Source organism: Mauremys reevesii, linkage group 3 (assembly GCF_016161935.1).
Source record: "Mauremys reevesii isolate NIE-2019 linkage group 3, ASM1616193v1, whole genome shotgun sequence".
NCBI lineage: Eukaryota > Metazoa > Chordata > Testudines > Geoemydidae > Mauremys > Mauremys reevesii.
Window position 1 is genome coordinate 77,459,380 of NC_052625.1, and position 27,192 is coordinate 77,486,571.

The 27,192-nt window shown below is 40.6% G+C and overlaps 1 protein-coding gene across 3 annotated transcripts in view; it reads right to left on the bottom strand.

Moving 5' to 3' along the window:
- Nucleotides 1-27,192, bottom strand: part of ACTN2 (actinin alpha 2) — a 120,042-nt gene that overhangs the window by 77,084 nt on the left and 15,766 nt on the right. For all 3 annotated transcript variants that reach the window (XM_039529507.1, XM_039529505.1, XM_039529506.1), the window contains exon 3: nt 21,606-22,164. In XM_039529507.1, coding sequence (XP_039385441.1) covers nt 21,606-21,731 — 126 coding nt within the window. In that variant the 5' untranslated portion in view covers nt 21,732-22,164. The remainder of the gene's footprint in view (nt 1-21,605; nt 22,165-27,192) is intronic.

Below are 27,192 nucleotides of genomic sequence, written 5' to 3' on the forward strand. Positions count from 1 at the left end.
TTCATGAAATTGAAGACAAGGGCCGCCCAGAGGGGGGGGGGCAAGTGGGGCAATTTGCCCCAGGCCCTGCAGAGAGTTTTTCGGGGGCCCTGGAGCAGAGTCCTTCACTCACTCCGGGGGCCCCGGAAAACTCTCGCGGGACCTGGGCCCCCGGAGCATCTTCAGCGGCAATTCAGTGGCAGGGGGTCCTTCTGCTCTGGGACCCGCCGCCAAAGTGCCCCGAAGACCCACGGCGGGGGGGTCCTTCCACCCCAGGACCCGCCGCCGAAGACCCCAGGCCCCCTGAATCCTCTGGGCAGCCCTATTGCAGACAGATAGCTCCATTGCCTCTGCTATTAGCTTTGCCCAATTAATTAAACTACAAAGATTAATATCAGTCTTATTATTATTATTATTGGTGCTGCCTAGGAAAGCAATGAGCAACAGCAGAGGGAGGCACGGGACCTATTTACTTGATAGAACTCAAAACAAAAACTGAGGCTGGGAAAGAGGTGGTTTAGCAGAAACTCCCAGCTTCATCACCATCCATGCAGGTTCTAGGGTGGGAGTAGAGAACAGAGAGAAAGAATGCTCCTTTTTTCTTTCCAGGTACCAGAGGAGTTGTGGGCAGGGAGCAGGGCCAGCTCTGGCTTTTTTGCCACCCTAAGCAAAAATAATAATAATAATAATAAGGGGGTGGGGCCACCGGAGCAGCAAAGCAGGGCGGGAAAAAAGCGGCTGGAGCTGCAAAGCGGGGGGGCGGGACACGGCGTGGCTGGAGTGGCAAAGGGCGGGGGGACACGGCCCAGCTGGAGCAGCAAAGCGGGGAGGCTGGGGGAGAAACAACGGCACGGCTGGCAAAGCAGGGGAAAAACAAAACAAAAGGGGACTCCCTGTTCTGCAGAGTGCACGCCTGGTCTAATGTGGGGGAGAGGGAGGGAGCGGGGGAGGGGAGAGAGAGAAGGGGGGCAGCCAGCGCTTCAGCGGCGCGCTCGCCACGCGGCCCTGACCGCTGCGCCGCCTGCCGGGAGGGCTCCGCTCTGGTCGGCGGGGAGGGAAGGACGCGGGCTGCTCTGCCGAGTTTGCTGCAGGGCGCTCTCCTCCTCCGCGCCGCTGCCCCCTACAGGGTGGCCGGAGCAGTGAACAAAAAAAAAGAAAGCAGCTGTGCCGCCCTAGGTTTGGGCGGAATGCCGCCCCATAGAATCTGCTGCCCCAAGCACGAGCTTGCTCAGCTGGTGCCTGGAGCCGGGCCTGGCAGGGAGGCCTTCAAATTTACCAAACACCTGCTAGCCAGAGACTACAAAAAATGAAGCCCCTCAACAGCACCCAGGGTCAACGCCCTCCATGCACCAACTGGCACTGGATCTTGGCTTCTTATCTGTGGGCTGCCCCTGAACAGTTCCCTCTTTCCCCATTTTTGTATTATCCCCTGATTTAAGTTAGAAAAGAGAAGTATGATATTGGGGGACGCTTAGGGTAGAATGGGGGGAGGGGAAAACATTAAACAGAAAGAAAATACAGGGGAAAAGAGAGACTACAATGTAGGAAAATGATACACCATGAACTATTATAGGAAAGGCATGGAGTAGAAAGGAGCAAACCTGGAAAGGGAACAATATAAACCAAAAGCAAGAGTAACAGAGGAAAGTATGCATTTTAAAATGTATTAAATAGAAATTTGATTGACATATTACAATTAAATACAGTCCATTAATATTTCTTTCTTTAAATTAAATACAGTAGATGAACATTGCAGGAAGTAGATATCTTCCACCCTGGATAGTAGTCATTTAATTTTCCAAGGCCTGGGTTATGGCCCTGAATTAAAAGTTATGAGATCCAGGTTCTGTTCCCAGTTTGCCATTAACTTTAGCAAATTACCGAGGGTGGACATTTCAGAAATGTTCAACATTGGACTCACTCTGCTGAGCATTTTTGCAAATTCCTCCCATGACTCCTAGTCCAGGCCATAACCCATTTGACACCAATGGGAGCAGGGCGAGGCCAACGCTGAGTGCTTTGGAAAATATAAATGTTCATCTTTCTGTACCTCAGTTGGTCACCTGTAAAATGAGGATAATAAAACTTCCCTATCTCAAAGAAATATTGTGAGGATAAAGTCATCAGTGTTTGTGAGGTGATCAGACACAAGAGCAAAGAACACCGTAAAAAAGCCTAATAAATAAAAGGCAGTGGAGGAGGTTAGAAAGTTGACAAAGCGATACATACGTTATAATAAACATATTCTAAATTAAATCAAATTCAATACCTATCACAAACAGATGGGAGAAAACTCATAATAATTACAAACATCTTTAGAAAGCTGGTCTCCATTATCTAAATGGAATCTTGAATTGAAAAATCAAAAGCTAGCTGTTCAGCCTAAGCCCATTTACTACTATTGTAAGTCTGGTTGCATGCTAGCAGGGCCATCCCTAGCCATTTTGGTGTCCTACGCAGCCCCCCCACAGAGTGTGGGTGGGAAGAGGCAGGGCTGGGGCGGAGCAGGGATGGGGGCCATGGGGAAGAGGTAGAGCAGGGGCTGGAGCAGCACGCAACTGCACAGGGCACCAGGGAATTTGGTGCCCCAAATTTCCTGGTGTCCTACGTAGCTTCGTACTTTGCATATGGGTAAGGATGGCCCTGCATGCTAGTTATCTTCTCACTACCTCCTTGAAAAAATTTAGTGAATGCTTTTCCTTGTGAAACGTGCCAGAGTGACAGCTCTGGTGACAGAAGTAATCTTTCTATCCACTGCATGGAGAATGGTTGTGCAAACGGTCCTTAACTGCCCCACAGATAGAAATGTTCCCTTCAGATTACTTCTATGAGTGAAGTAGTGATTTTACTTTTATGTCCATTACACCTGTGTTGTTATTGATATTACAAGCTGGGCCCCATTGTGCAAGGCACAGTTCAGAAAGCCCACAACCTAGGATCAATCTTTGGCCTCTCCAGTGAGGCTGCCAAGTATGATGATTTATGCAATGTGGACAGCTGTCCACTGAGAGTGAAACTGAGCATGCCAACTCATTTCACACCGGCTACCAAACAGCCTCCAAGTCTTAACAACTTTGTCAATATCCACATGGCCTCTGGATTCAAAACTGTGACCTAAAACTGGAAGGCTCCATATCTCCAGTATCCTGAGCTATCCGATCCCCAGTATACAAATTAATCTCCAGGCTCTTGTTAATATTGAAATAGGGAGTTCAGTTCCTTAATATAGTCACTACTCTGCTGATTGGTAGTAGATTTCAGGGTCTTGCAGGTTGGTTTCCTGTTGGAGAAGACATCAGTGATGTGGAGTCTGGGTCTTTTCATAGTATAGCTTGTTTATATATACTATACACACCCATCTTTGAACAGAGTTGGTCATAAATGGCATATAGGTAATTCCTGCTTTCAGAAACCTCAGTCCAACACCAGTGCCCTGCCGCAGGAAGCATCTCTGCACAAAAAATTGATTCTAACTAGACAAGGTAAAGCAGGGAGCAAACTCTCCAGCTGTTGGCAACAGCTCCCCCCAAAAGAATATCCATCACAAAACTTACAACAATATGTTCAAGGACCAAACACTGCTTGCATGCTAAGAAAACAAACTGGTAATACTTTGTGTAACAACATCCTCCAGTGACTCCCACCATAACAATATTAAGATCTTAATTTTTTTTTTAGTATTGAAGAATGTTCTTTTAATCTGTGTTAACTGCTTAGGGTATAACATTAGCACTATAACAGTTAAATAAATATTATCTCTTATGCCAATACAAAGTATCTACAATACAAACAAATTTCCCACATACATTACCTCCCATATTAAATTGCTATACTGATCAGAAAGGAAGCATGATCCAGTGGCTAAGGTGCTAACTTTAGACTTGAGAAACATGGTTTTGAGTCCCTACTACACTACAGACTTCCTGTAGGGCCAGGCAAGTTCCTGAGGATACATCTACACAGCAAAGAAAAACCTGCAGCTGGTCTGTGCCAGCTGATGCTGGCTCATGCGGCTCAAGCTGGGGGGCTGTTTCATTGCTATGTTGACTTCTGAGGTCAAGCTGGAGCCTGGATGGGAGGGTCCCAGAACTCTGACTCCAGCCCGAGCCTGGAAGTCTACACAGCAATGAAACAGCCCCACCGCCTGAGTCAGCTGGCATGGGCCAGATGCGGGTTTTTCTTTGCTGGGTAGACATACCCTTAGTCTCTCTATGCCTCCATGACCATCCATAGACTACTTCTTTACCTCACTGGAGTGCTGTGAGGATAAATATATTAAAAATTGTCAGATCCTCAGACCCCATAGTGATAGAGGCCACTTAAGTTTCTAAAGGACCCTTTTGTGCCACTCAAAAATGTTGGTTCTGTAAATATAAAATATGTTATAAAAAGTGAATGAAACTGGATAAAGTTACAAGTGTTCTTATGCTGAAAGTACTATTGAGTGAAAAACGACTGCTTGACACCCATAACTTGTGAAAAGAATAAATCCAAACCTAAAGCTGCTAAATTAGGTTAAAGTTTTGGGCAGGGGCAGGCGGGAGGGGGGAGATAGGAAAAAAGGACTGATGGAACAGAACAATACCTAGGTTTGAATGCTGTTTTTGACACTATGGCCTTTGGGTGTCTTTTATTTTTACAAGGTTAATTTTGTATTTCCCCTTGGAGCAAAAGTTTATTAACACATTGATCTCTTCCAGTAAGCCATATTGTTCTAGCATTTAATAATTTAACAATTAAGACATTATAATGCTTTGTTTTACATATAGTACAATGCCAAATTCTGCCTTTATATGTGAATCCCATTTAAGTAAATGGAAACCATGCATGCCTCTGGGGGCCCAAATCTGCAAGGTGCTGTACCCTCAACTACCAGTGATATAAATAGGATTGATGGTACTCAGCAGTTCTCAGTCAATACTCAGCACCTTGCAGGATCAAGCCCTCGGGGACAGAATTTGGCATTTGTGCTGCTGAAGAGAACATTTCCTTTTATCGGGGTCACCTAGCTTTGTGTCAGATATATTTTAGCATGCACAGTGTATTGGTGCTTTTGGATCACTGTAGAGCACGGTGACGTCTGAGGTGTCTCTATGCTCCCAAACAGATTTGTGCCGCACTGGAATAAACAGCAGGATGTGGGGAAGCCTTCGGGGTTCAACTACCATAACTGTGAAACAGCAAGGTAGACAAGAACATTGTATACAGTATGGAGCAAACAAATCCGGTGAGATTTTGAGTTGCTATGCAAAGGCATCAAGTCACAAAGGAGGGAAGTAATCGGTCCTCTATAGAGTTCAAGTGAAATCATGTCTGGAATGTTACATTCAGGTCTGGCCACCTTCATAACAGAAAGCTATCAATGAGCTGGAGGCTATTCCAAGAGAAGTAACTACACAGTATTAAAGGGACTGGGGGCAACTGAAGACGTGTAGCTTGGCAGAGTGATGACGAAGGGTGTGAATATAGAGATCTAACAAAGGAGATGTCACTCTGTTTTCTGTGTACTGCACCTTACATGTAGGTTCTATTCCAGCTGCATGGCCAGTCTCCTATGGCAAGCCGCTTGTAGAAAAGAACAGCATAAGCTCTGCTATGACTGTCTGCCTCTAGAATTGAGAAATGGGAGAATTGAGACAGGATGAAAGAGGAAGGTGCCAGAGGAAGCTTCTCCTTAGCTATTCTGGTGGTTCGGCAGAGGCACTTCTACACCTGTATTACACAGGTGGACTCTGAGGTGGAGCACATGCCCATGGCACTGGATGAAGTTCTCCACTAAGTCAGTTAAGCAAAGGGAATCAACATGACCAATGCCCCATCATCAGCACATGAACATTCATATCATTGAATTTTATTCCTGGTTCCCTTCTCCAGTCTCAGGTCCCACTCACTGCTCTTCCACCATCAACAGCATCATCTGATCCCCAACACCCTTCTTCCGGCATCTCATTGCCTCTTGAACCACCAATGTAGGTGCTGGCTGACTTTTTTCCTACAGACATATTTTTTAATGATCCTTAGCTATTTAAGGTAATGTGAAGGAAACAATTACATCCAAATGATAGTGTGGGTGAAACGGAGGGTATGCCCTCTGGATAGTAGGATTAATTGAAGTAAACTAATCCAAGATTTAGTAGACTGGATTTCCAACTGTCTCCCCGGCTTTCTCTGAGGCTTTTTCTTCACAGTGCTATTTTTACCTGTTAATTATATGCGATACTGCCACTCCCCTGCCCCCCACCCGTGTATGATACAGCCAGGTATAGGGTAGATAGAAAAGTTTTCATACTTCAGTTTATCAACATGCTTTTTAAAAGTTCACAAGTGTAAGATCATGTCTTCCACACCGATAAAGTGAGAAGAGACTCAGAAGAGACAATGCAGTCTGAAGACCTTTTGGTGTTTTAATATCGTTTTACCAGCAAGTGATTATAAGGAGATATATTTATAGTCAGACATCAGAGTATTTTTGAACAGCAAATTAATGCATATGTACTCTGATAGAGAACAGATTTGAAGCTCACCAAATTCAATTTCTCTAAACCAAGATTTCAACTGAGGTCCCTTTCCCAGAAGTGAAAGCCTTGTGCATTAGCTCACTATGTAACTTAACCCACTTGTGTGTATTAAATGCAGTATTTCTCAGCACACGAAGCATATACTTAATCTATTGAAAGTTAATTTCTCTGATGAGTCACAATTGCTGACTGAGAAATAAAAAAGTATTCACTTTAGATTTAATACTTAAAAGGTTTTGTCTTTTTTATTATTATTAGAACACAACTGAATAAATACAGGAGGTGTTTTTAAAATGTACTGTGCTTGATTATTTTTAACCTCAGTAACACAATTGCTCTGTGACAAATTAGACAGAGGGTAAAATTTTCAAAACCACCAATGTATTTAGACGATTAAGTCCCATTGACTTGCAATAGGACTAAAATGCCGAATCATTTTTGAAAATAGGCCTTGTGTGCCAAAGTCACTAAGGTGCTTTTAAATATCTTACTCAGACACTATAAATAGATATCATTATATGTGCACACGAAATAGCATTAAATAGCTTGTTTTTGCTTAAGAACCTAACCAAAGTAAATAGAAAAAAAATAATAAACAGTGACAGCTCAAATGCAGGGAGCAGGAACATCTGTTTTTAGAGTGAGCACTGAATTTGTAATGAGCAAATGCTTTGTCAATTAAACATAGAAGTTATTTGTTAAAGTGCATGTTTTCAGGTCATAAAACATTTTGACTATGGGGCCTGCTTTGGGTCATGGAAACACAGGCCACAAGGCAAAGGCAGATTCGGACTATTTGTATGATGTTTTGTTTGTTTGTTTTTAATAATTCTAGTAGCTCTCAGAAACTCTGGTGACGGGTGCATAATACACTATATGTGTAGATAAAGACATTAAACAGAATAGATAGATAGGGCCAAACTGATTCCTGACGTAACTCCACTGAAGTTAATCTAGCTACAGCTGGGACTGAAATTTGACCCTACAGGTTTTCCACAGCCTGAAGAAAGACCCATAGCTTAAAAAATCTCTCAAAGCTGCACCAGCATGTATGTTTTCTTCGCTCAAACTCCATGCAGGTGATCGTTGGTTTTCTACAAACAGTAAGTTCCTTGTAGTCTCACATACAAATGTGCAAATGATTAGCCCTTCCAGCACCAGAAAGCTATGCAGGGACCAAGATTTTCAAAAATGTTTGCCCAACGATAGGCTCCTAAACCCTGTGCCCTGATTTTCAGAAGTGCTGCAGAGCCTGCAGTTCCTATTGAATCAGTGGGAACTGATCAGTCTTAGGTGTTCAATACTTTTGAAAAACCAGGGCACCTATTTAGGTACCAGTTTAGGAAAGCATCCCCATCCAGAGCAGCACTTAGACACATGCTTAACTGTAGGCATATGCATGTCCTATGTAAGGGTGGACTTAAGCACATGCAGATGTGTTTTCCTGAACCAGGCCCCTAAATAAGAACTGGGAGCCTAATTTTTAGGCACCTATTTCTGAAAATGGGGTTGAAATTTGGCCTGGGTTACCCTGAGCTTACATTGACTTAAGCATATTGTACTACTCTTTTGAAAAAACAACAACACACGACTCAGGGACATTTTCTGTGTCAAGGATAACACAGTTGTCATCTAATTATGTCAAAGTAATATATTTTTAAGGCCTAAGGGACCATTAGATCCCTTCTGACCTCCTATGCAACACAAGCCGTCAAATTTCACCCAGTTGCCCCTGTTGTGTTAGAATGCATTAGTGACGAGACTGTAACATGATTCAGTAATGTGGCTAAAATATGGTTCGGTTCCATCTACACAGACAGGACCAAAACACGTAAAATCGTTGGGACAGGTACGGTCTTTTTGTTCTGTGTTTTTATAGCACTGAGCACAATGGGATCCTGGGCTGTGTCTAGGGCTTCTAGTTGCTACAATAATTCAAATAATAAACAACAACATAATCCAACAACAAGGTCAAATTACCTATGTAGACAGCCCCAAATCAGAGGTATTGGTAAGTGTGACTCCAAAAACAATGGCAAGGATTTATCATAAAGCTATGAAAAATATTGTCAGTATTTAACTCCTCTTGTAATTTTCTAAAATTCTACTTACCCACTCACCCTCGAGAAGTAATTTTTTTAAAGTAAAATATTATTCTTTTCATGATTATCAAATATCATGGTAAAGTGGGGCAATCAAGTAGATTTTGTTGTTCAATTTTCGTGACACTGTTCTGTCTACTATGTAACTTCACAATTTGAAGTATTAAAAAGTTTGTTTTTTTGGAAGAACTGCTTGAGTTAGCCAATGGAGGGTGAACTGTTCACACTCCACCTTCTCTTTTCATGATAAACACTGAAGGATATTTCTCACCACTAATTCAAGATTTATCATCTTTGATCTTTCTTTCTGTAATGTGGTATGGTAGCTGAAAAGGTTGGAGAGAAAAATCTCTTGGAAAAGGAAGCATGCATTTGCATTATAGGGCAAAGGCAAGGCCGTGGAGTTGTTGGTACAGTGGTTTTTATTTTTAAAGACCTAGATTTAATGTTCAGTCTTTCTAGCTTTAGTTGTTTTTCAGTTATGTGCGCGCAAAATATCTGATCAAAACGTGTGAAAGTGCTAGGTATTTTTCAAACAACTTAGAAGTGGCTAGACTGATTTTGCTCCAACTTTCTAAAACAAAAATAAAAACACTTTTGCATTGTCTAAAATCAATCACTGAAAATTTCAGCTCAAGGGGAATTTATTTGACACTGTCAGGACCAAATGAAAAGCAGCATTTTAAAGTAAGTTGGAACTCATTTTAACTGACAAAGTATAACAAACAATGTGTAGCATTTATTCAGCACTTTTAATACACAAAGCATTTTATATTCATCAATAGATCCCTGTAAGATAGTTAAGTACAATCACCATTTGACAGCTGGAGAAACAGGCAAAGAGGTTGTCTTACATCTAAGGTCACAGAGGAAATTAATACCAGAGCTGTGTAAGAACACTTGAGTTCTAGGCACCCAATCTCAAGCTGAGATCCTAGCTCTCAATTTTCTTCTCTCACACATTTGGGTGCAAGATGCAGTTCTTAACAGAACTAGATCCAAGCCACCGCTGGTAGTCTCTATCAGCCATACGATAGGCCTGGCAGAGGAATAACAAAGGTGTTACAGGTCTGAAGTGCAAAGGCAGGGCCCAGCACTTTATTTTCATTTGTGTCTGTTCTATTACTGTCTTCCACTATCATTTAAAATGGGAGATTTAATTGTAAAGGCGGGGCACGTTTTTTTCAGAGGTTTATTTAGTTACTCTCTTCTACTATTTCTCTATCCTCCTCTTTTTCTCTAACTCTTCTTTTCCATGTGTCTGTCTCTTCTCCTACCCTCATTATATTCTCAAACCACTCACCACACAAAGAGCCAGCTTCCTCCAGGACACAACCAACTTCCTCCAGAGAGTCTGCAACATTAACAACATCCTCAGAACACTATCCTTGCCACCATGCATATCACCTCTCTATACTCCAACATCTCTCACAATGACGGCATCACTACTGGCCTCAAATATCTACGAGACAATGGACAACACTCAGATATCCATCCCAAACACACATCACCAAACTCATCCATTTCATCCTCACCCATAAAATTTTATATTCAACAACAAATATTTTGTCCATACCATGGGAACAGCCCTGGGTACTAGGATGTCTCCCCAATAGGTCACCCTGTTCATAGGCCACCTCGAGAAAGAATTTCTGGACAAATGCACCACAAAACCAATGATATACCTGAGATACCTTGATGATATTTTCATCCTCTGGACAGACGACCTAAACTTTCTCAAATTTCCATCACAATTTCAACAATCACCATCAATCCATCAAATTCTCTTTAGAACACTCCTGCAACAGCACCAACTTCAGCAACGGAACCCTACAGACAACTATATACAAGAAAACCACAGATCACTACAGTTACTTTCACAGATCCAGTAGCCACTCCAAAATATCTGTTATCTACAGCCAGGCGCTCAGATACCACAGAATATGCTCTGAGGAGAATGTCCAGGATACACACCTTTACACACTTAAAGCTGTCTTCACCAAATAAGGCCACTTCACCAGAGAAGTACACTGCATCCAACCAACTACCCCAAGAGAATCTGCTTCAATACAGAAAAGACCCCCTCTGACTGCACACCCCTAGTTGGCACCTACCCCACCACATTGGAATCCATAAGGGGTATCATTAAACAATTACAACCCATACACAATGGGGACCACATCCTGAAAGAAATCTTTACCAAACCTTTCTTCTGGCCTTCAAACAACTACCCAATACCTCCAAGTTCATCATCAGAAACAAACTCCCCATAGACCATGACCTACCAACCCAAAGCGACACCAGACTCTGCCATAACAACAGATGCAAAATCTGCAAACATGTCTCCACTGCCACAATGATCATTATCCCCCGCAACACATATTTCAAGAACTGTGGGTCATACATGTGCCTTATCACGACATATTGTGTATCTCATCTGGTGCACAAAATGCCCTGATAACAACTATGTAGGTGAAACAAGTCAATCACTAAGCTCTCGAATAAATGCACACAGAAAAATGATAAAAGACAAAAACATCATATCACCTGTAGGTGAACACTTCACAAAATGATCAATCCGTATCTGATCTATCAGTCATCATCCTCAAAGGAAACCTGCACAACACCTTCAAAAGATGAGCCTGGAAGCTTGAAGTCATAGCTTTGCTAGACACTAAAAATCAGGTCTTCGTAAAGACTCTGGCTTTATGTCTTATTACAGCAATTTGTAACCCACTAACCCCACTTTTTCCCCCCTATAACTGGAAAGGTGTTAACAGGTCACTTCACCTTGAACAGTCTCTTACAATAGGTGTTAGCTACTTATACTAAACAATCTGTTCTACCTTGTATTTGGCTGTGACACTCTGAGTACCTTTCCCTGAGCTGCAGAAGAGCTCTGTGTTGCTCGAAAGCTTGTCTCTTTCACCAACAGAGAAGCTGGTCCAATAAAAGATACTGCCCTATCCACCTTGTCTCTTATTATATCCCTACATTTCTTTCTTACACTTCTCAGGTTGTGTGTGTTTCTAGCAGAGGAGACGCATGGGGAGGGGGCGCATGCAGGGTCACATGCCCCTCCAGGTTTGCTGCTTCGCTTGTACTGAGCATGCTCACACCGACTGAGCATGATCAGTAACACTAATGATGCCAGCTGCCCCTCACTCTGTGATTCCACCCGCCACCCACATCAGCAGGCATGGCTAGTCTCTGGTTTCTAGTCTCCCTTCAAGCTGTTTGGAATCTGTCCTTAGTCTCAATCTCCCTCCCTCTCACCCCTTCTTTAGTTTCAATTCTCTCTCTTTCATGTCATTCTCCTTCCCTCTCCTCCACCTGATTTATTCAGTCTCTTTCTCCTGTTCCAACATCCCCAGCAGCAGAGGAAAATCACCACTGACAGCAACTGAACCTCTGGTCCTGCACAGTAATTCTTTCCCACCAGTAGTTTGAGAATTATTAGACTCATGCCACCCTAGTTAGTTTCAAAAAGAGTTGCTTCCAGTATGACTGGGGAAAGTTACTGTATAGGAACAGAAGCACAGTCACAGAGGGTGATCATTCTGTTGTATTTTCCTGTTAAATAATGTGGTATAGGTAATTTTCTTAAATTCATGCCTGATTTTATAAACTGAAAAGGATCATTGCACAGTGCCTGATGACATTGTGAATGGCTCTACCTAATGGTCTCAGTTTGATGTATACCAAAATCCATCAATGGGTTTTCTTTTAGAGAGCTTCTGTGCAATTAATAACAACCTTGGTTGGCCCAAGGTGATATAGGTGCAAATCTGTTTGCCTTATTACGCCAGCCTGAGGTACATATATTTCCTAGAAACCAGACCATGATGAAAAAAGTATCTCTCTGATCATCCCATATTTTTCAATGTATTTCAATTAACTTTAAAGAACAGAAAATTAATTTTTGAACAATATTAACTTGACTGAGATGTTCACAAAGTTATGTTCCTTATCAGGAAGCATTTTAGGCAATTCTACTTAATTTAAATTCTTCTCTCTGTAGTGTATCGTATATACATGCCAGAGAAATTAATAATCTAACATATTCCTCTCTAACCAAGTTCAGCTGTAGAATGCTTAAATGTAGCCAGCTGTGTTATAAAGGACATTGAGTATTTTTTAAAATCCAGTCATTCAGTCCCCGTGTAATGAATTCAGTAGAACTGCATAGTGTAATACAGATTTTGACCATTAGAAAGCAAAACTGCTACATTCAGATTATAGGGTGACTATAAATTAAAAGGAATAAAATAAATGAATAAATATTGGTACTACGCCAATGCACTTATTTCTTAAAATAAAATGCTGTTTTGTTTGGGGTTTTTTTAAAGGGATATTTCCCAATAGAACTCTAAAATTCAGCCACCATGAAATATTTCTGGTTGAGATAGTTTCATAAAAGTGCTGTTTAATTTTCTTTTATATTCTGGGTACATATGGCCACAACTTTCATGTATTTCTCCCTCAGAGCAGAGTTTATTGATAATATTTAGATAAAATATGAAACACGCTGACAAAATATGATCCTTCTACCACTGCTTCAGTGTCCTCCTCTCAAACACAATTCCATACAAGTCACATCAGCAAACGGAATTCAGCATGTTACTATTTTAACTTAAAACCAATCTCTAAGGGCCCAATCCTGCAAAACAATCCGCATACACAGACCTTACTCCTACATGGAGCCCTACTACTTTCCGCAGGATGCTGCAGAAAAGTAGGGCGCTCTATTTGTGGGCCCCTTTGTAGGATCAGAATCTACAATTTCAGGCATAATACTACAAAATAGTTAATATATAATAACTTCTCAACAACCTACATGATTACATGATAGCAATGAGAAGACTCTACAGGTGCCTGATCCAAACCTAGCTGAAGTCAACTGGAGTCTTTCCATTGACTTCAGTGGGCTTTGATTCAGGCTGTATATGGAGCCATCTGCCATCCAAAGTGTGGCTTTCATAGGAAACAGTATTTTAAAAGGAGAGGGCAGAACTTTTGTTACCTACTGTTTGATGTTAAAACTTTCAATGTCTGTTTTAAAAAAGAGGAAACCCCTGACTGACTTGAGAAAAACACTTAGCTTCAGGGTGCTGAAAGTTTACGATGCGAAGATCCATGTTGGATGCTTGCCCAGAGCCCAGTGGCTGCATCTAATTTTCATATTATAGACACATCATTCTTTTTTAATGCACACAACCATAATATCCACTTGAATCTGTTGATAAATAAACCTGATAAACATAAATTGTTTGCTGCTTTCATTCACCAGCAATGAAAACCCTGCAGTTTATCAACTGTGTCCTCACCCAGCAAATACAGGAAGAGGATGGTAGGGAATTGCATTTTAGGACTCAGCAGGTCATATGAGATTATCTCCCACAACTGTCTTTGTACTTCCCTCCATGGCACTCCTTACAAACAAAATCCCTTCCCTAAGTTAGTCTGTAAAGCCACTAACCTAGGGACCCACATCTACTGTGATACTGACAAGAAATTACCAATGAATGTTGGCTAGGTAGTGAAGCAGCGGGAGTGCCGATATTTATTTATTTTTAAAGATGGTATGTTTTCATCCCTCTCCATTACCCTCCAAACACTGTTTCCTTAGGCCCTGGCCCTACAGTGCCTGTGTAGAGCCTCATTAAATTCAGGGATTCCATGTGGGCATAAGGAGACCCTGCTGTATGTATCAGGTTGCTGGAAACTCTTTGGGGCAGAGATCATCTTCATATACTATATGTCCTTGACTCTTCATGCAGATGCATAGAGCCATTTATTTCAATGGGGCTCTGCACAGGCGCAGGTCTGCCTAACTGGCTCTCAATGCAAGGTCGACCTGTAATTGGAAAGTGCTTATCACAATCTCTGGGTGCTATTATTCTCCTAACAACAACAGTGGTGTCCTGGGGCACCTTAAGTATAACAGTAATGTTTCTACACTTCCTAATATTCCTAGTGATCTCCAGCCAGTCCTGGCACCCATTTAATTTCTTTTTCCTATTTTATCCACAGAGTGTGCAACCCAGGCTTGATCACCTCTCTCTCATCCCAGAGGTGAGGAATGGGACTGCGGCCTTGCATCACTTTAAACTTCTCCTCACCCCGTCAGACTTTCCAAGAAAGAGGGGTATTTCTACTGAGGCTACACCAGTGGAAGCCAGCATGGACTCTGGAGTGAAATTTACTGTAACTATTTACAGATGTTGCCTGCAGATTTATTGAGTCAATTTCTCTTAATTCCTTTTCATCAGTGCAACTCCACTGAACTCAATTAAGTTGCACATGTTCAACTAGATGGATAATTTGGTCCATAATGGTGACTAGCCTTTCCTAAGAGTCTTCCGTGCCTATATTTCTAAAATGTAAACTTTTCTTATTGTCTACTATGATGGAGGCTATAATTACAGGATTTACATGCCAAATTAATGCATCATAAAGGAAAAATTAATCTGTATATTGCAAAAGATTGGATATTTAGTAGGATACAAAACAACATGTTTTTTTCCTGATGAGCCTGTTCTGTTCTGGCAGTCTTCACACATGCATACTTCCCAGTGAAATCAAAAGGAGTTTTGCTTGCAAGAGAAGTACAGGGTTTAGCCTAAATAAATACTTTGAGATTTATTCTTGTATACATTTGGCACTACTCTAGCAGTGTAAAAAGGCCTTAAATTAAGCAGAAATTAAATTTACATGCACCTTAAAAGAACTCTTTATACCACCAGTGTAAATAAGATTAAGGCTCTTTGTGCTGGCTTTGTCTATAATGGTATAACTAAGGCCAGAAATCTCATTCCAGTACACTTTCTATTAATTTATAGGACAACGATAGATAATTATGTCTGAAGTACTGCAAAGGATGGTATGAGACATACAGAATTCTGGCATACACACTGCCCTAGTCTGCATATTCCCTTGCATTACAGATATCCTGAAGAGTGAATTGCACCTGTCCACAACCTTCAGATCTTTTCTTTATCCCAAAGGCTTAAGATTTCCTTGAATAACAAACAAGAATGTTTTATGTCAAGGTTTTAAAAAACCCTTAGCAATAAATCATTATATGACAAAAGCCATCTAAAAATAAAACTTAGGTATCAGATAAATCTTACTGTCCTCTACTTAGAAGGTGGCAATGTTTCTACTCAAAAGAATTATGAATTTCCAGGCATCTATCTTCCTAGGTAGCCACTAGATCAGGAGCACAAAGATTTCTAGATGCCCCCCCCCAACACATGACGTCTCCCTCTTCCCTATATTTCAGGTCTTCTTGTTTATCTGTCACTGCCAAAACAGACATCCACTCTCAGCCCTGCACTCCCAGTAGGAGGCACTGATGTAGAGATGGCTCTGCACATGAGCCCCCCTGGAGTCACACACTTATCACCCACTTCTGAGATAGTCTCTAGAACGCACCATTCTGTTGTCCTGAACACAGAAAATACAGTAAAAACAGGCTTGGGGTTATAACTCATTGTATTTTAATATCACATTGAACAGGTTAATATAATAAAAATTCCAACACATAAAGTATCAATAATAGCTTATTACCCTATGAACTATTATAATTCTGTAAACACAGGATAAGAATATTCAATAAAACAGTTTGTTTTCTTACTTAAATGTATCTGAAGTCAATATGTACTTTCTGCCAGGTTTGGGGTTTTAACCAAATACATCTTTATATCTGGTTAATAAATGCAGAAAAGACCAGCATTTCTCCTATTAATACACAACATTAAGGATCATCAGTGTGACCAAAGCAGTGTCCATTAGGGTCATTCCATTTTTCTACTCTCATAACTTTTCCAATACATTCATCCTTTGAGAAGAAGTTATCTATTCTTGGTCTCTGGTCAAAGATAATTTGTTTTTAAGTTTGAGCAAAATCCTTTCTGACATACTGTCTTTACAGTGAGAGTGCAGGGAAGAAAAAGAAACTGTTCTCAATGTAAAACAATTCCAACCACATATTTTAAAAGCAGGGTTACAGCAACCGGGACTGCAGGATTACCATTTGGATCTCCTGACTTGCTAATCCTGAATATCTTAACTCGTAGTATTTAATACATATCAATATATTCCTTTAAATAAACAATGTCTCTGGGGCCCAGAAAGCAATTGTAAATCAAGCAGTGTTTAACTATATGAAATTAAGTATTTAAATTCCATATATGTTAAAGGTTAAAATAATATAGATGAACCTAATTATTCAATAGAGGTTTGCATACTTGGAGTCACAGTCTGCTCTCAATTCACATGTATAATGCCATTAATATTAAATAGGAGTTACAGGGGCACCTCAGGACAAAAATGTATGCCCTCAGCATTTTAAAAAGCCAGTTTAATATACCTCCCTGAGTGGCAACCCACCCTAATTTAGAATTGCAAATACTCAACAGCATACTCTTGCTTTGTTAAGATAAAAGGTAAGCACTGAAATTTCCATGACATTTGAAGGTGTTATTCATAAAAGCACCGATCCTTCACTCTGATCTGTGGGAGCGAACTACTGCATCCATGCAGAAACACATTGACTCCAGTGGGACTCTGCACAGATGTAAGGATCTGCCCAAATGGATTGCACTGCACAGCTGGGTCAATGACAGCCACGAATCCATTTTTACCATTGATTTCAAGGGGATTAAAAGTTAAGCCAAAATGAGTGCTTTTGAAAATCCCACTTTATGTGAAATATTTTAACTGGAATTAAACAAATGAAAAATTGACGGCTGCAAGCACAGTGTTAAGTAGTTGGCATTAGAGAAAGCTAGTGGGAAACAAACAGGCAAATTAGCTAAAAAAGGAACAAATGAAGAAATAGTGATACAGCTTAGTACAAATGAAAACAAATTTACTAAGGTAACAAAATACTGCCCCTGTAAATTACTACCCCTGGAACCCTCAGCACTCAGACACAGTCCCATCAGTGTTAGGACTGCAGGTTTCTTGAGGCAGGAATCTTAATAATTATTATTATTTACATTGTGGTAGTGCCTATGAGCCCTAGTCAAGGACCAGAACTCCACTGTGCTAGGCACTGTACAAACACAGAACCGGAAGATTGACCTTTGTCTTCCTACCTATGTCTAAAAATTCTAGAGCACTTGTTTCTATATATGACATAAATAATAAGAGGCAGTAGAATTTATTTTAAAAAGCCACCTATAGTTTTGATCCAATTAATGAACATGAAATATCAACATAATGCCCTTTGTGGAGAAACCGGGGCTCAAGGGATGTAATGCCTTTCATCTCAATGTCTTCAACATACATGCTGATACTCAGTCTTTTCACCCAAGCCTCAGCCTGAGAATTCTCCAAAAGCCTTTGAGACTGACTCCAGAATCTCAAGACATTTGGTGATGCCACAGTCATCGGTGTCACAGGATCAGATGCCAGTTGTAAAGATGGCATTCATTAAAACCGAAGGGGCAGGCTGCAAAGAATACAGGACTTCAGTTCTTGAGTTTACCATTGGCCCAATTTGGATATAGTCTTTTCCTGACTGAATTATTACTGAAATTAGCAGAAATCAGAAGGGAAATCTCAGGCTTTTAAATTTTCCATTGTCAGCAAGTATGGCCTTCAGTTCATATGCAGACCAGCTTGGCAGTGACTGAAAGGTATTATCTCCCATGACTAGTAAGTGGCCCAATATAAACTGTGCTTGATGGCTTCCTTTTAGGCTCAAATGAACAAGTGTCTACATCCACATCACTTGTAGAATATTTTTTAAATAATGAAGCAAGCGAAGTGCATGTTGAAAATGACAATGCACTGTGGTTTTATTAAGCAGTAAACTTCCGAAGTACTGTACTAATTGACCCTGTTCACTTTCTCCTGAAGATGAAAACAAGACACAAAAATTGAACTTTTCTGATCAACATATTTTGGAAGCATCTCTACACAGGGGCATAATGAAGACATATTAATAATCTCATAATTTAATCCTTCTTTCAAACCTCTGTTTGAAATTCAAACCCTACAATCCCCAATTATGTTTTGCACCATTAGCATCTAATATTGTACACTGCCAACTGCTGTACTTTAGTGGTGTCCTTTAACACAGGTTGAACTTTGTGCCAACTGAAACTTTCAATTTGCAGTTCACATTCACAACAGATACAGCAAAGCTACTCCCCAGCTTCCTTTTGTACAATGTACATCATATTTAACTGAGACTTCTGCAACACAGAATTCCACAGCAAGAGCCTGGATTACTGCAGATCATAATACCCTATGAGCTGTGGTTATAATTAGCGTCATATCCATTGTAATCCTATGTACGTCATCGTGTGTTACCAGCATCTGTTGACAGATCTCATACCATGCATATCAGTGAAATGGCAAGTCTGGAGAGGGCAGCCCACAATAGAAACAATGGCATTTATTTCTGTCCTCTTCCAAGATTGTCTCATAGAATACATATGCTGCCAACTGCCAGTGTTGCACTGAGATCACTATTCATTATTATATTTGAGCAAAGCTTCGTGCTCATGCATATACAGCCTTCTCCTGGTAAATATGGAAATTTACTTTCCGTAACTTATTTTAGCACCCTGAAAAAACAATTTTGACACCCTTAGATCACTTCAGATCCATCAGGCTACCTATTGAGATATTATTAATCCAGGGGAAAATATACTATCAGACTCCTTTCCAAGCCACGGAATAAGAATGTCCTCTCTTAGTTATTTTTAAATGTATGTATCACTTTGGCATTTGTTTTAAATGCACGTGGCAGACAAAGTAACAAAGCCACAATATAGCTAATCTATTGATGTGCTCTGAACTGCTAACTTTCCACTGAAGCATTGTCTAACTGGAGTAAAAAATCAAACTGGTTTAGAACAAGGGATAGAAATGCGGAGTCCACTGTTGGTGACTCACATGAGCTTTTCCCGTCCTACTCCCTCCACCCCTCCCAAACAAATGTTAAAAATGTGCAACAGATTAACTGCTAACAAAAATAAACCCAGATTCTCTGCATATCTGGTTTTCACTCTAGGAAAACTCTTCTGGAGAATCCAAGAGTTATTCAACTGCCAAACTATTAAAAAACCCTCAGTACTTTGTCTTCTTAACACAGCATTCTGTGCATCTGCCCCCTCTGCCAAAAACATAGACTCAAATGGGGCACAGGATCTGTTTTATCCTAGATGTGCAGTCTTATGAATTCAATATTTTCAAGGAAAGTAAATCTAGCTGATGCTATTTGGAAATACAAAACTGTTGTGCAAAACTGCAGTTGTTATGCAATGTGGTTTTTTGCTGCAGAAGAAACTGTACTAGGTCCTCAGAGGAACTATAAGCACCATACTTTACAAAATGAACAATCTCAATTTTCTAATACTGAAAAGCCTTCCATGCTTTAATTGCCACATAGGTACAGTACATCAAAATCACTTGCTCACCAGGTAAAAAGAATGTCCAACTAAAATAAATCTCAATGATGACTGATGTAGTTTTATTACTGGTTCAGAGGATACAACTGAAATAACAGATATAAAGACCAGTATTCAAGATATGCCCACAGAGTGCACATTACCTACACACAGTAGTGTCTGAACAGATGCTACCATGCCAGGTCCTAAAAACTAAACAAACAAAAACAAAAAAATAAAGGGAGGAGAAAGGTTTGCAATTTTGCTAGAAGTAGAAATTTAGGGTGAAATCCTTGCCCTACTGAATTTAATGGGGAAAAAAAGACCCATTGACCTATGGTTAGGATTTCACCCTTAGTTTCCTGCTAAAAGCAACTAATTGCTCTTACCTTGAGAGGGAGATTATATACAGAGGGTAAGTGTTCAATAGGCTGAATTCTGCCTTCAGATACACATATGCAACTTCCACTGAAATTTTCAATGGGAGCTCTTCACACAGGCCCAATTGCCTGATGGATACCACATATTTTATTTCTACAGTTAGCACATGACCTCATAACTCCAGATCTTACAGCTGTGAATTTCAACATTATCTGTTACTTTAGAAAATAACAGAAATATTTCACTTGATCATCCCTTTCCCATGTGCTGCTTATGCAACAGCTTAGGTGATTTCTACTTTTTCATGTTTTAATGAAGCTGTATTAGTGATTATCTAGTGGAGTATCAAAACTGTTAACCAAGTTGCTGATAAGATTTATAAATGCCACCTGTACTCAGCAACAGAGCATCAGCAGCCTCTATGCTGGTACAACTGTTTTTCAAAATTCAGAAGGTAAGAAGCATTTCCTGCACAGTAGGATGCTCAGGTAGTTTACAGAGTTGTCTCTGTAAGTTGGTAGGATGACAGCTGGATACCTTTCAGTCCCTAACTCAGTAAATAAAGAGATTTTTTAAGCCACAGCCTGAACATTTCCCAAGACTATATTTTCTTAACCACACTGTTCCACTGGATTTGACAGTAAGTTCAAACACGAGTCAACTCAGAGGACCACAATTTCAAAGGTGGTCTTTCAGTTTGTTCCTGGAAATATACGGTTACACAAGCATTTTGGGTAATTGCAGGCATAGCTTCTCATTTACACTTTCAATTACCTTATTTTTATAGGCAATCAGGTGCACACACAAATTCAGAGGCCACTTTTTGAAAATATGGCTCAGAAAGTGATTTTAGGAATGGTTAAAATCTCTGCCAACAGCCAGTGTGAGCATGAAAAATAGTGCTGACAAAATATTGGTTCAAAGCGTATCAAAAAACTTTTATGATGTTCATTTAATTTCATATACAGCCTCCATTTATATATAAGAATTCTAAAAGTGAAAGTGAAGGACTATTTCATAAGCTATATATAACAACATAGCTAAAAATGTTTATATAAAGAGTAAAACTGATCACAGATTCCTTTGCAAAAATTATAGCGGTTGAATTCACTAGTGCACATGCATTTACAACTGCAAGATAAAGTGTTATAATAAGGTGGTGATTATTATTCCACAGACACACATCAACAGACACACAGTTTATTTTCTTTCCTGACCTTCCTTTGCTGTTTCTCCCATGCTGGGTCCAGGAGCATGTCCCTATCCCATTCTTCCTCTTGGATCATATACTCATCATCTTCATACTCATAGCTGTACTGCATACTTGTTTCTATCTGGTTCATATTGCTCAAGGACCAGATTCAATTTCTACACTTGCTGTGGCTTTTATTACTTGATTTTTATTATTTTCTACTTTTTTCTTTGAGTTCAGGCAGTGGTGTTTTTCCCTGCTTCCTCCTTTCTTTTTTTCTTTTTTCAAGGTGAGAGGGTGTTAATATTGATGAGTCTTGCTGGCAGGACAGGTAGAAGCTGTCAGGATACAGGTATGAGCTGAACTGTGATGACCTTCACTCCCCTCCCTCCCTCTCTGCCGCTGCTGCTGCAGGTTCCTGTGGCTGAGTCTCCAGAGAAGCCCCGGCTCCAGCTCACTGCTGCTGCTTATTATCCCCACTGTGTCACGTGGCTCAGCAGCCTGGAATATCCCACACCTTTCTCAGTCTCTCGTTTGCAAGTTGCAAGGCAGACCTTCAGCCTGATCAGCAGAAGCAGAATGATCTGTTGATATACAGAAGACTATGTAATTTTGCGTTTGCTATTAACTGTTATTAAAACATTACACAAATACATGTAGGTATTTACTGTGCAGAGAAGATCAATGATTTATCTACAGGAGTGAAGTCTAATCAAGGAAATTCACTTCTGTATACAGTCTCTGTTCAGTGGCTCTGAACATTTTTGGTGGTTTGCATTATTGTCTTTTTTCTTTTAATTGCACTCAGAAACTGTTGAAGTTTCATCTTTTTATATTCGGTGCATGCATCTGTAGTTTGGAGAGCTGGTTACAATTTATAAATTAAAAAACAGAATCAAGATATCTCTCACACACACACACACAACTTGCAGTTGGTCCAAAGCTTCAAGGCCCTTGATTCACTTCTCACTTCACCTCCTCTCCCTTTTTGAAAAGATTCTCATGAGTCACTAAAGAAAAGCATTTATCAAGAGAAAACAAAATTACTAAATAGATCAGGACCGGAATATAAACCAGAGAGAATAAAAGCCAGATCTACCAAAGCGCTGAGCACTCTCAACTCCCATTGAAATCCAGGGCCACCGAGGGCGGGGAAGCCGGTACAAATTACCAGCCTGGGGCCTGGCTTCGTCGGCCCTGTTTAGCCAATCCGCCCTTGCTGGGGAGCCCAAAAATTTTTTTTCACCGGGGCCCAAACCCGCTCTCGGCGGCCCTGCCGAAATCAATGGGAGGCAGTGGATGTTCAGCACTTTTCAGGATCTGGCCCCCCGGTTAGAATGAGACAATTATAAATTAATGACTGCTAAGGCAATAATCTGGAAAAAAGTATTTTGGAAAATTCCATGGGGAAAGTTTTTGTTCTCTGTATGGCGCATTGTGAACAATGAAAACACAATACAGACAGGCACATCCCATGCTTTCCATGTCATATCATTTTAATTTTCCTGGGGGGAACATTTCTCCTGGGAACTGACAGGCAGGTTTACTTTGTTCTTCAACTAGTCTATTATTAAAACACTTACCTAAGTATTGCCAGCTAAGGTCATCCCTGTGCTAGTGCTTGTATTGGACACAAACCTATCCTCATCTACGAATCATAGAATATCAGGGTTGGAAGGGATCTCAGGAGGTCATCTAGTCCAACCCCCTGCTCAAAGCAGGACCAATCCCAACTAAATCATCAAAGCCTTTTATCAAAGACAGAATGCTCCAGAAAATTGACCCCAAATAAACGAGGTCAGATTTGGGGCCACTGAGATGCAATGAGTGAACTACAAGGGTGTATGTAACATTAGGAAGTCCACAGCCTATAGTCAGTCATCCCAAAGGAACACAGTTTAGAAATATGCACATTATTACTATGCTGACATATTTTGTGATTATTTTATTTATAAATATACACAGACACAACTTGTATAGTCATCTGGGTTTTGGTATTTACATGATAACTTTAAATATTTCAAAACCCAAATGAAAAGCACTTTTTTCTACATTAAACACTACAGGAGAAGGTTGATGTTTATAGATGAAAAGTAGGCAAAAATTCCATTGGGAAATTCTTTTTAATAAGCAAATTATGGGAAATGTTGACATCCCGTGTTTCTAAAACTTCTCAGTAATTTGTATCAATCTTTCCAGAAAATGTCTTCCCTTGGATAAAATGTAGCAAGTGAAATTTCTGGTGAAGTTTAAGGGGTGAGTTTTTAACATCAGGCTAACGGCTCTGACTCAAAGTACTTAGTGTTTGTTTTCATAATTTGCTGTCTTAGGACCTTGATCAGGAAGCTAGCTTCAGTCTTCATTACGTTGAGTCTAGTAGTGCCCCTTAATAATTCGACAATTAAACTATTTAAAAAAAATATTTTAAATAACTTTATATGACATACAATAAAAGTAGATGAATAAATGGCAACAAATAAACAAATATTTGTATTGAGAATATTAGGTATAGTCATTAACTATATGCAATTGCTTAACTGTATACAGAAATCATTAGAATACTGTATATACAAAAGTAACAGACAAACTGCATTACAAGAGAAATGGGGAGTCATCCATCAAGAACTGAACTAGGGTCTCTGAAGGTCCTTGCATGTTGGTGGTATAGTCAGCTGTGTTCTACAGGCTCAATTGGAGCGGATGGAAAATTTTCTTTTTAAACTTTTACAACAGAAAATTGGAGTTTTCGACAAAACAATTTTTCCCCACAAAAAGTACCTGCTTTCTGTGGACATTTTTGTTTTTTCATAGAAAAAGTAAATACCGAAAAAAACAAAATATTTTTATTCCGATATCCTACTGTTGTGTTTCACAGGAGTTGCAGATCTATTTCTTCATGTCCCCATTCGCCTCTGTGGGCCAGGGTACCCAGCCAGCCTACATCTCCCATGATGTACTATGGCCAGGGACTCCCAGTGCAACCTCTTCCCCTTATATGAAAGGAGACTACGGTGCTTCATAGGAGATAGGGTGACCAGATAGAAAGTGTGAAAAATCAGGAGGGGGTGGAGGGTGTAATAGGAGCCCATATATAAAAAAAGCCCCAAATATCGGGACTGTACCGATAAAATCAGGACATCTGGTCCCCCTAATAGGCGATGTTGTCTGAGCAGGGACAACAGCCTATAGAGGAGAACAGGAACATCACATACCCAAACTACAACTTCCGTGAGCCAGCCTAGCAGCATTTCCTAATCAAAATATCTCTGGTTTTGATTTTTTGCCAAAAATTAAAATTTTCAGCTAAAAAAGCCTATGTTGTGACCAGCTCTAGTCTCCATTGATAGAATCATTGCCCACCAGAATGAACAGATATCATGACTTGGAATAAGGTGACCTAAAAATGTGATATGCTGGATCTGGGAATTATATTTTATATCTAATGACAGAAGGCAACTCTTTTGTGTTTGACGTAACCAAAAAAGTAGAATTACCATATCCTTGTCTTTTTAATCTTTGTAATAATCATCCATCATTTATAAAGCACCCTCTGCAAAGGCACTCAGGGTGCTGAACAACAATCTTAAAAACAATTTCTCATTAATAAAAAGAGGGTTAAATTGGATCATGATTCCCCTGACTGCTTGATATGGAAGAAATGGAAAGAATGGAATGTGCTCACAGTACCGTTGAAGGCAGAGTGTGGAACCAACACACCAGTGCCCATGCTGTATCTGAATTTGCAGAAGCCCTCCAAACAAACGCCACATGGCGGGGACCGCAGGTTGGAAGGCCAGACAGGCAAAAAACCCACCCTGTCTCCATGGCAGGGTGCAGGTACCCATGGAAGCTGCACATGGAGGGGTTGGTTCTAATCACAGAAAGCTGAGATGAGTTCCCCCAGGATATGAGGGGTTCCAAGACAATGACTTATGACTCCTACACAAGGCTTTAAGTACTTTACCCCCTGAAGGGAGCATGCCTGACAAATTCCACTAGTTTCATCTTATTGTGTTCCCCCTTCCTGTGGGTTTTACCCCACAGAGGTACATTTAGCTATTATGTCTGTGTAATGAAAGACTGTAAGATGGGCTGGGTGGTGCATTAGTTTAGTACAATAGGCTTTAACTTTTGGAGACTTAGGTTCAAATCTTCCCACTTTGTCTTCTGCATTGAACCATGTAATAATTTGGCATGAATGGGAGCATCTGTTAAAGAGAGGCCTAGGAGCAGAATAGTAGTGAATTGGAAGTTTTAGGTCCAGGATAAATTTTTGTGCTCAGAAATATATGGGTAGTATGTAGTGTAGGCCAGATAAAATGGGGAGGGTTGGGCACACAACTAACCACCTAGCCCCATTTAAAAAAAAAGCATACACAAAAAAAATCCCCTTCCTGGTTATAGAAACGGACCCAGGCTACCATTCTGGCAAAAATGTCTGCTTAGCAGAGACCACCACTGATCCCTCACGCTGCATGAAGGCTCCTGGTGAAAGCCAGTCTCTGGAAGCCAGAACCCTGAAAAGTTTTATGCTGGCAGCAAGAAAACACTTTAAAGTTAGTTATTGGAACACGAGAACAATGTTTTAAACATCCTGCAGTTCATGAGGGAGATGGACAATTAATTATAGACTTCAAATTCTGGGCATCAGTGAAAGAACGTATTTGGGGCATGTACTCTGGATGCCAACATACAGACTCCCACATGAAGCTGTCAAGTGGGAACCAACTGGTCTGAGGAAATGAGGGTGGCCCAAGAGAAACCTTACAAAGAACCCTTAGTGGGGAGGGCAGAACAGTCAGTCAATCTCAACAATATAGAGCAGATGGAAGCAGCAGGAAATGACAGAGAAGAATGGAAGAGACTAGTGTGACGGGTTCTCCCTGGGGTGCCACCTGGAACTGGGCTATCACTGAGCCCTCTGACCCACCAGCCTGAGCTCCCTCTTACATTGTGTTGCCATGAAAAGTTGCAAAGCCCTCCAAGCTTGCACTTTCACCAGCATTCACACAGGTAGGAACACACCCAGCTGCAGTCACATGCAGGCTCTCTAACCACCAGCCTTCCAGCCTAGGACCTCAGAGCAGTACCATCCTGCCCTGGTTTAACACCTGGTCTGCCTCTCCCTCAATGTGAAGAGGACCATGCACACCTTAGTCAAATGCACATTGGTTTGGATTAAAACATAAAATAAGTTTATTAACTACAAAATGATAGATTTTAAGTAATTATAAGTGATAGCAAACAGATCAAAGCAGATTATCTAGTGAATAAACAAAACCACAAACTGAGATTAACATACTAGATAGCATGAGAATTTGCTAATTCATATCCTACCTGAATGATAAACAGGCTGGCAGATTCTTAAGGTACAAGCTGCCTTGGCTTTGCAGCTTGGGTTTCCCAGGTTTTCATACACAGGCTAGAAATCCCTTTAGCCTGGAGTCCCAGGCTTCCCCCCATTCAGTCTTTATTCCTCAGATGTTTCCAGGTGTGTTGTTGTTGTAGGGAGAGTGAAGTCCCATCATGATGTCATTTCCCCCCTTTTATATCTTCTTTCCACTTGCTGGAAAGCAGTTTTGCTGTGACCTGGGTCAAACCGTTCCCATTGT